Consider the following 9,424-nt stretch of genomic DNA (forward strand, 5'->3'; position numbering starts at 1 on the left):
GGAAACCAAACAATTTAAAGGAACCCTAGCAGTTCTTCAAGGAAAAGAGGTCAAATATCCAGCCAGAATTATGCCAGAAACATTAAATTGATATATTTAAGCTTGTATGTCCTGTGTGGATTAGAGAAAATCCCAAATAAATCCAAACTTGTGTGCCCAATTTTTATTATTTATGGTCAGTAAAGATGTGTGCTCTATAATTATTCCACCCTGGAGAAAGAACAGTTGAAAGAAATCATTTAAAAAATTACCAAGACATTAGTTACCATGATCAGTGTATGCAAAGTGTATGTATGTAAAATCATAATAATGGATAGCGCTTTTCAAGGCACCCAAAGCGCTTTACAATGCCACTATTCATTCACTCTCGCATTCACACACTGGCAGAGGCAGCTACAGTTGTAGCCACAGCTGCCCTGGGGCAGACTGACAGAAGCGAGGCTGCCATATCGCGCCATCAGCCCGATAGTGTCTTGCCCAAGGACACAACGACCAGGACAGAGAGCCCGGGGATCGAACCGCCGACCTTCTGGTTACAGATACGCTTCCCAACCCCCTGAGGCGGAGGTGGTGCTCCAGTAAGCAGAAAAAATGTCTGAAACACTGTTTAGAGCTGTCTGAAGTCTGAGCTTTTAGCTGCCAGGGATTACGTTTACAAAGACTGATCTCACTATTTGAACCTGTATTAACAGGTTTCAAATAGTGATGTTTAATTCAACATTGAAACAGTACTTATATGACCTAATAAGTGCGCACTAAAAACTTAACAATCCATCCACTGGCTGTTGAAATCCATCAGTCGGGACCAAAATGGACTGACCAAAGCACAGATCAATATATGCATGTTTTCAGCCACTAGTGTGGCTCAGAAAATACAGGCAGAGTAAATTAGTGAAATGGGTGGTTGAACAATAAGTGTGAGAGAATTTAGAGAAATGGCACATATAGACTTCTATTGCCCTAAAAGACAAATAGATAAACTTCTCAACCAAAGTTATTTCTCTGTCAGTTTAACGTACATGGTAAAGTTCATTGTTAGCAAGGATGTGAATGGTATGAGACACTTTTGTAGTATGACTTTTCCACAGTGCACAGCAACAGGAGGTCAGCTAAATTAAATTGTGCACCCTATGTAATATTTGCTAGTAGAATGCATAAGGATCTCAGCTAAGCTTTAGCTCAGCTGTTCTGCTGGAATTGTGGGATGATCTTGACTTTGTTGTCTGCCTGTAGTAAGATCGTACCTGACCATGATGCTATACTCAGATATAAAGTTTAAAAAGTTTCCCGTCATATCTTTGTCTCAAAGGCATGCACTTTTTTCTCCAAACAGTGGCATCATAAAACACTGAGTCATTTGTCTGTTTTCATGCTCAGCTGCAGTGTTGCATGGTTTTTGTTCATGGGTTGTTGCTGCCACTTCAGAAGCCATTTAACAGACAAGACAGGACAGGCCAGAAGAGTGCTGATAGTAACCATTATTTTGTGTTTGTGGCTAAGCAAACATCATACCTTTTCCTCTAGATTTTGACTGTCAGTTGAAACTCCTAGACAAACTGTCTGCGGTGTGTTATTTACATAGTATGTGCCAAAACAACAGCAAAAATCCCATCACGGAGAGTTTTGTATGCGCAAATGGAGGCATGTCAAGCACATTACAGTCTATAGGAACCTGGTTATTATGAGTGGGGTGCTATCATTCCAACACTATAAGACAGCGTGCAGTTTAAACACTACAATCTGTTGCTTGTGCAGTATATGATTAATTTTTAATTCTATTATTTTAGTGTGCAAATTCTTCTCTCTCATAATGATCATAAAGCATATGAAAACAAATCCAATTGTCTTTCTAGGCATATTTGTTGGGAAAAATTCAAAAAATTCAAGGTGCTTGTTTTGACGCAGTGTGTTTTCCTTCCTCGGTCATGCTTTTGTAGCCTATTCAGGTTTTTCCTGCTTCTCCCCCTCCAGTACTGCTGACCATTTACTGCATCTTCCCGTCCTCCTCTTACTTGACTTTACGGCCCATCCCCCTGGGTTAAGATGCTGGTGCATGTAAAAACACACATAGTCCCACGCGCGCACTTCCATTAACACACACAAGTGAGCACTTTTAAAAGCCCGCACTCTGTCTCTCTCTTTCTTTACACACACATGCACCCCCACGCACACACAAATAGAAAAAACGGCCCAAAGTTAACCCCCACCCTCATTTGAAAACCTCAAGAGGTCAAAGGACAAAGCACAGGCAACTGCCGGAATCTTGGGTAACCGTCACAGTTAGTCCACTCGGTCTGCTCAACTGTCTTGTTGACTTTTTCACTGCCTTATCTTACGGAGAATACTCATGTAAACTGCAACACTTGCAAAACCTTGATGGTTTCAACATTACCCATCAGTATCACACACAACATATATACACTCCCACTGTGGAACTACATTTAAAGTAGATAAAGATCTATCTACTTTTCTGACTACTCAAAACAGAGTGAACAATTTAGTTCCAATAGAATAGTTTCCAGTGGGGCTGTTGTCCAGGAGTTGTTCTTTTTACTTCTAAAATTAACAAAATATATATAATTTGTCCAAATTTTTGCAAATAAATGCTTTGGAATTTTTTCTACCGAGCAGTTTGTTTTGTTTGTTATAATACAGAGCATTGCTTCACTTTATAAAATGTAGTACCTCGAGATATCTGAGTCATTTGAGGTTTATTTGCACATTGTGAGGAATTTTTCCTCTAAAGTAACTAATTTAACATAAACTCTCCATATATGACGCATGCAACTGTCCGTCCCTTTATAGTCCAGCAAAGGTTCCTTCTATCCGTCTGAACGGACATCACTAAGAAGACATTTGTGATCATGTAATGATCTGTAATAAATGCTCGCTCTTTTGTGCTTCTCTGGCTAAAAAGCAGAACAAGTTGCAGTGTGAAAACCCTCTAATGGAAGTTTGCAATCTAATCCGGTTGTTAAGTCTGACGTCACTAGCCGTGTCTGGGCCTAAACTCCACTGCAGGTCCATATATCAAACGATCACTATGGCATTACTGAGAGTTGAAAAACTGTCTAAAGTCTTTCATCTTTAATAAAATGATCAGCGTTCTGCTCTACCAGGTGTAACAATTGAGTTTAACATCCAGGCATCCATGAAAACGGAATTTATGACATTTAACAGAGTTAGAAGTTAGCAGGAAGTTAGCTCGCTAGCTTCTATCTAAATACAATATAGCATGTCCTGACTGCGGGGTTTTGGAAGCAAATTAAAACGTACAGCTCTGTTATCACTTCCAACATAAATGAAGACAGAAAACTAAACAGCAGTGACGTTTGTAGGGTTACTGAAGTTTGGCTAGCTGCTATATAATGATGTGCTACGTGACCACTAGCGACACAGCTATATTAGCATAATATAAACAAGCTAACTATTTTTCCACTCGATAAAAGTTAACGTGAGTGTTCTCGGTGGTCAGGAACAAATGTAATCGCATGGCAGGATGCTGTAAAAGGACCAAACGTCAGTCAGGAGAACATCTAAGATAATCCATCCACAATACGAGGTTAGTCATTCATATACTGCTGCATGGGCTGGGCTGTAGTTACATCCTAAGGTTTTAAAAACTGAGCTTAAATAAATGATTAGCGGTAATAAAAGCCGAGGGAGGTCAACAGTGATCACTGACTGTTTTAGGAGCTTTTTGAGATTAAATAGAAGAAAATACAAAACATTAAACATGTTAACAACACAAAAGCCATATTAAACGCAGACTACTTTAGGCCCGGAAGTAGGATTCGTCACGTCATCACTTAACGACCGGATGATGTTGGTGTATATTAGGCAGACAATCAGAAAACACTCTCAGGCAAACAAAAGAAAAACTGTTTTTGTGCTTTACTTGATGTCCTATGAACGAACGTTCCCATGAAATGCACTGAAATAGATGGATGTTAATCGATATGATAATATTTGTATGATAATTTGCCCATAATTTTACTGTTGTGGTCAGGTTTTTTCAGCCTGCCTTTAGGAAGAAAAATTTTTTTTTACACAGAGTACGTTGATACGTCTGGTATTCTAAATCCACAGTATAAGCAGTATTACAATAACTCAAGTTAAGAGACAAGACATTTTCACTCCCAACTTGTCATATACTGATGCTTGATTAGGAATCCTTTTTCCTTACTATTTACTCCTGTAAAATCTTTTATTCACATGCTGGGTAAGGCTTCAGAATGCAGTTTTGAAAGATGATGGTGAATAACAACGGTCATTCATCTAATTGCATCATCAAACGACTTCCAACCAGAAGGCTGGAAGTCAAATTCTGCCCTGACTTGGCTCTTTCTGTCACAGTTAGGTTAAGTTAGGTTGGGTTAAGAAAAAAACTCTTGGTTTGGGTTTAAACATTCCTTCCTATCAACACATTTACCATCCTTCCATTTCTTTAGTTACCTACAACAGCAATGACACTGGCTTTCAGCTTCCTTTTCAGACTTTAAAGGAGTTTTACTGAAGTCCTTGCACACTAAGCTAATCCTATAGGTCCTGACCAAGCATCAGAATTTGATGGGTTGGAAGTGCTAACGGTTTGTATGAGATTGCAAGCGTTTCAGTACCTCAACCACTTCCCACTCGTCCCGCCTCTTCTTCAGCTGTTCACATTTGCGCAGCTTGCAAATCTGTTTGCCCGTCTTACGGTTCAAACAGTTTGCGCAGGTACCGCAATTCTCTTTGCGGAGACAAGGAGTGCAGGCTCCACATTTTTTTCTTCTTTTCTTCTGAAGGTCAAGCGTGGCTTCCAGCGAGGCGTCCAATGGAGACAGAGAGAAGAGCCCTGCTTCCTGGTGCTCAGCTTCGATATATTTGCTCAATGGGGATGTTGTTTCTATGCATTTCCTTTGCAACTGAAGAGACTGAGCCTCCTCCATGTCCGCGGGGAACTCGTAAACATTCTCAGGTGCCAGACTCTTTCCTCCCTTCGGCCTGGGCATAATGACTGTCCTGCTTTATTTGTTCAGTTCTATTATTTAAAAAGACTGAAAATAGTCTATATACATGCAGTTAAGTTTAAAAAGTAGAGTTTAAAAGCAACATCTGCTAAAATCTCAATATGGCATAATCATTTGGCTGCTCTTAAAAAGAGATTGGGAGATGGATAACTTGTCTTGGATTAGTCTTTGAAGATAACTTAACTTGGATATTAAACCAGCTGCTGCTACACAAGTTAGATTGATGCTCATTTTGTCTACAGGTAAGATGGCATTATCAATGTAATGCTTGTGCTGCTGGTCACAGGAATGGCCCTGGAGAATCTGTGTGGTAACTTCCAGTCTGGAGTCCATCTATCCCAGCTTCCCTGTGGTATGGCCGGCAGCCCACTCATGGCTTTGTGTACGGAAGCCAGGCTCTGTCTAAGTGTGCAGAGACAACAAAGGCAAAGAGGGAGAGGACAAAACATTTAAAATCAACATTAAAGCACAAAAAGAAGTTTTCATACATTTCTCATTGCGAGGTTTAAAGCGTGGGGCCCAAAAGTCTGAATGTGTTATTGCCTACTCTTACACATTTATTTATATACAACTGGCGGCTTCACATTAAATGCCCAACATTAGAGTTCAGCCTGACTGCTGTCTGGATATCGTCTGGTTTCTGAACACAGCTGTCGGTGCTGTGCATCCAGTTGGCTCATAGCCATACAAGCCTACGTGAGCAGTTTGAGAAGATACTGTGTTATAATGGCAGGCCCCACATGGACAGGGGGGCTTATGTCTCCCTGAATGAAAGGAGGGGGGTGATAAGTTGAAGCCAGGGACAGTCCTCTTTGTCTTGTAGTCGCATGCTCCAGTCAACCATCAGTAAAGTGAATTGTGCTGAGAAAACCCATGGTTTCTTTGCTACTGCTTGGTTTCACAGCCTGCTCACAAGGTGCTTTTAGCACATATCAAAGGCAACCTAAACCACTTTACCTCCAATGAACATGTTGTTTATTGTAACTTTTAGATAATCTCTAATATATACGAGTGCCTTTAAGGGTGGGGAAATTTAAAAAGAGGTCACAATGATTTTCTGGGGAGATATAAAGTGACAACCTCTGAGACGGAGAAGTAAAGCGGAGATGCTAAAAAACTGCAATTCATCTAATGGCCACTTGAGACCATTAGATGAACTGCCTCAAAAGCAAGTCATTCCCCATAGACTCCATGCTAAAAAGCAACCTTCGGAGCTTTAAAAAGGAGCTTTTATACAACCTGACACAACAAACATTTGTTTGCCTCTTATGGACAGTTCCCCCTTTAAAAAAATAATCTATAGTAGCGCTGTTATTTTATAACTGGACAATCGTCCATCTGGATACTTGGATTAGGGACGTGACCTCCTCTAATTGGAGGTTCACTGAACTGTGGCATTCCAGGATCCTGTGCGGTTTGTGGCTTTTGGAACATTTTAATCTACTTATTTGAGAAATAATATTACTGGCTGTGTAGCAGTCCTACAAACGGTTCACAAAGGTGGTGTTTCCCTTGTGGTAAGTGAAATTCTGATATTTTATTAGTCTGTTACTAAGCACCTATAAGTAAACATGTGAGTCTGTCCATTGCACCAGTACAGTTAATGAGCAGAGCTTGCTAACCGAACTAGCTAGCATTAGCTGATGACTAAATACTGCCCCCTCATCCAAGTATGGCCAAAAACTAACATCAGTTTGCAAAATGTGGAGTTTATGGAAGATAAACAAACTACTTACAACCTGTAAATCTAGGTCTATGAGGCATTTATAGTACCCTTATATTTGAAGTTTTGCTAGTTGGCAGCTTTGCTTCCTAGCTAACCTTAACTAGATAGCACCCTTAAGCTACCAAACAGATTTATTCCGCGTAAAAATTTTAGCAATTACTTCTTTAACATTTGGTGTAAAGACAAACCTATAGATGTCCTTTGCAGCAAGGCAGCGTAGAGTTAACATTAAAGTAACATGAAGTTGGAATAACAGCTAATGTCATTACAGTGGCACTACTTTTTAAGGACACAATGGCAGTCGCTCACGTAGCTGTCAGTTAGCTGATAAGCAACAGCTGGAAGTTGATAAGCGGCGACAATGTTGTAGAAGAGTTTTATTGAAGTGCCATTATCTGTGTAAACATGCAACAGTGTAAATAAACTCTGACTCATAGCTAGGATATTAAACTACAAACACTGCGCTGCACAGCCGCAGCACGCGCTCCGGCAACTACTCAAGAAGCACGTGGTTAATCAGCAGTTGTGTCGTCTCTTTAATGTGCTGCGGGCAGTGTCAAGAATGCATGAGCGCCCCTCCCCACCCAGGCTGCTGTTATTACTGTTACTGTATGTCCACGTGCTTACCGACAGGGACCACTGCAGGGCGCCCGGCCTGCCAACACGGATCAAAGCAATCAGATAAACACTTAACAGCCATCCTTAGATTTACATTACGATAATGCCCATTATCTGGCCTTCAATACACAAAGCGCAGATTGGGCTGTAAGCGAGGACACGCGGTTAATTGCCCCGGGTGCCAAAAACGGCACGTTAGCCGAGCTTCATTTTTGATTTATATTCATGTTTAAAACTTACCTGCTGTGGGCAATTAATGCGAAGCTGCACATTTATTTTTAATTTTTATTTTTTTTGGAAAGCATTATTTTGGTATATAACATATAACGTGTGCTGCTCAGAAGTTTTCGTTTCTCGGTTGTTAAAACAAACAAACAAACAAACAAAATCGCCCTGTGAGGGGGAAAAAAAAACCATCCGCATTATTATAATGGCGAGCGATAACTTACCACTAAATGCCGCGATATTCCTCTGCCGCGACAGCCTTTAAAGTGTTTGAAAATGGACATAAAGTTAAGCGAAAGAAAAAAATAAAAATAAAAATGTGAATATTCAAAATGATAAAAAGAAAAGAAAAGGAGAAAAAAAGGTTTAGAAAGAAGTTTGTGCTAAAAAAGCGAGGCACGAAGGAGAAGAGTGAGGACAAAGTTGGACCCAAATGACATAACTGACTTTAAACGGCTCAGTCTGGTCGATTGGGGGGGGGGGGGGGGGGGGGGAGGGAAAGGTAGTAGATTGTCTTTTGGAGGGGTTAAAGTAAATTATGGACTGGAGTCCAGCCAGATGGAGCAAAGACACAGGGCTGATGTCACACATCTGGAAGTGGAAGTCACCATAAGATAATCCAAAGAGTCTTACCTTTAAAAATGATGTTTTATATAAGATCTTGAGAAGCAGTTAGTGTGTTTCAAACCAGATGAAAAAACCCAACAATACTTTAATCCCATTTAGAAAAAAAACAGGACTGTTATTATTACTTATAAGTAATTTCTGATCAACAAAACATTGCCATCTTATCTAACAAATTGGCACTCCTCCTATCTTTGCTTAAATGGAAATGTGTTTTTAAATATCTACATATTTTAGAAACCTACATCCACAACTCATCTACAGCTGAGCATGTCTGATAGTTACGCCGGGTGTACATGCAACATTTAATGTTGATTAACTTCTGTATATGCAGTCAAGAGAATCTTTCATTTATTTTTTTAATTTCACTTTCTCATAAAAAACTGCACTCCAAGACTGCAATCCTTCACCAAAAAACTTGATATTCCCTACAAACAATGCATTAAATTTTATTTAAAGTAAGAGTTCGTGGATCCAGAAGGATGTGTGAATCTGTATTAGCTTGTGACATTAAGCCAGTGTCTTCTAATTTCTCTTAATTTACTTTGAAGATATGATGCCAAATGTTATTTTCTTGTTCTATATAAGTGAAGCCACTGAATACAGAGACTGGCATCCGTTTTTGGTTGCCAATCATCCTGGGCTAAGCCCCTCCTCTGTGAACAATTTCATATAGGGTTGCTCATAATAGTTCCAGTAATCACACACGTACAAGCAAACAGACAACCTTAAACCAATTGCTTCATTGATGGATGTAATCATAACTTCAAAGGACAGTTTGACTCTTGTAACACAATATCATATGTGGAAAACACCACATTATACACATTGAGTAATCAGTGTTATTGCTCGGTTATAACACATCAAATTCTTTATTTTTTTCACCGTTTTTACACTCCATTGGAGGCTGTGTAAGAAACACAAACATTTTGCTGTAAACACAAAGCATTTCTTCTGAGGTACCGCGCTGTTATATCTTAACACACTTTTGTTTTCGTTCTACTCTGAGCTGATAACACCAAACTGTATGTGTAGCAACCATGACTCTCCATGCCAGCTTTATGAGACCACAATGTGATGGTGGGCTGATTCCAGCCGAGACCCTGAGGCACAGATGCATCACTTTATTACACTCTTATTGATTCATCCAGCTCACCAGTTTCCATGGCGACAATCATAATCTTATGTTTATACAATGTATGCAAAGACAAACTTAAAA

The 9,424-nt window shown here is 39.8% G+C and overlaps 1 protein-coding gene and 1 long non-coding RNA gene across 2 annotated transcripts in view; one reads left to right on the top strand and one right to left on the bottom strand.

Annotated features, from left to right (window-relative positions):
* Window positions 1-7,950, bottom strand: part of tet3 (tet methylcytosine dioxygenase 3) — a 50,125-nt gene extending 42,175 nt beyond the window's left edge. The window contains exons 1-2 of the mRNA XM_085180660.1: window positions 7,806-7,950; window positions 4,620-5,414 (exon numbers count right to left, since the gene is read on the bottom strand). Coding sequence (XP_085036786.1) covers window positions 4,620-4,994 — 375 coding nt within the window. The 5' untranslated portion in view covers window positions 4,995-5,414; window positions 7,806-7,950. The remainder of the gene's footprint in view (window positions 1-4,619; window positions 5,415-7,805) is intronic.
* Window positions 1-9,424, top strand: part of LOC146507314 (uncharacterized) — a 192,811-nt gene that overhangs the window by 48,791 nt on the left and 134,596 nt on the right. The gene's annotated exons all lie outside the window — the stretch shown is intronic.

Source organism: Neolamprologus multifasciatus, chromosome 12 (genome assembly GCF_963576455.1).
Source record: "Neolamprologus multifasciatus chromosome 12, fNeoMul1.2, whole genome shotgun sequence".
Lineage (NCBI taxonomy): Eukaryota > Metazoa > Chordata > Actinopteri > Cichliformes > Cichlidae > Neolamprologus > Neolamprologus multifasciatus.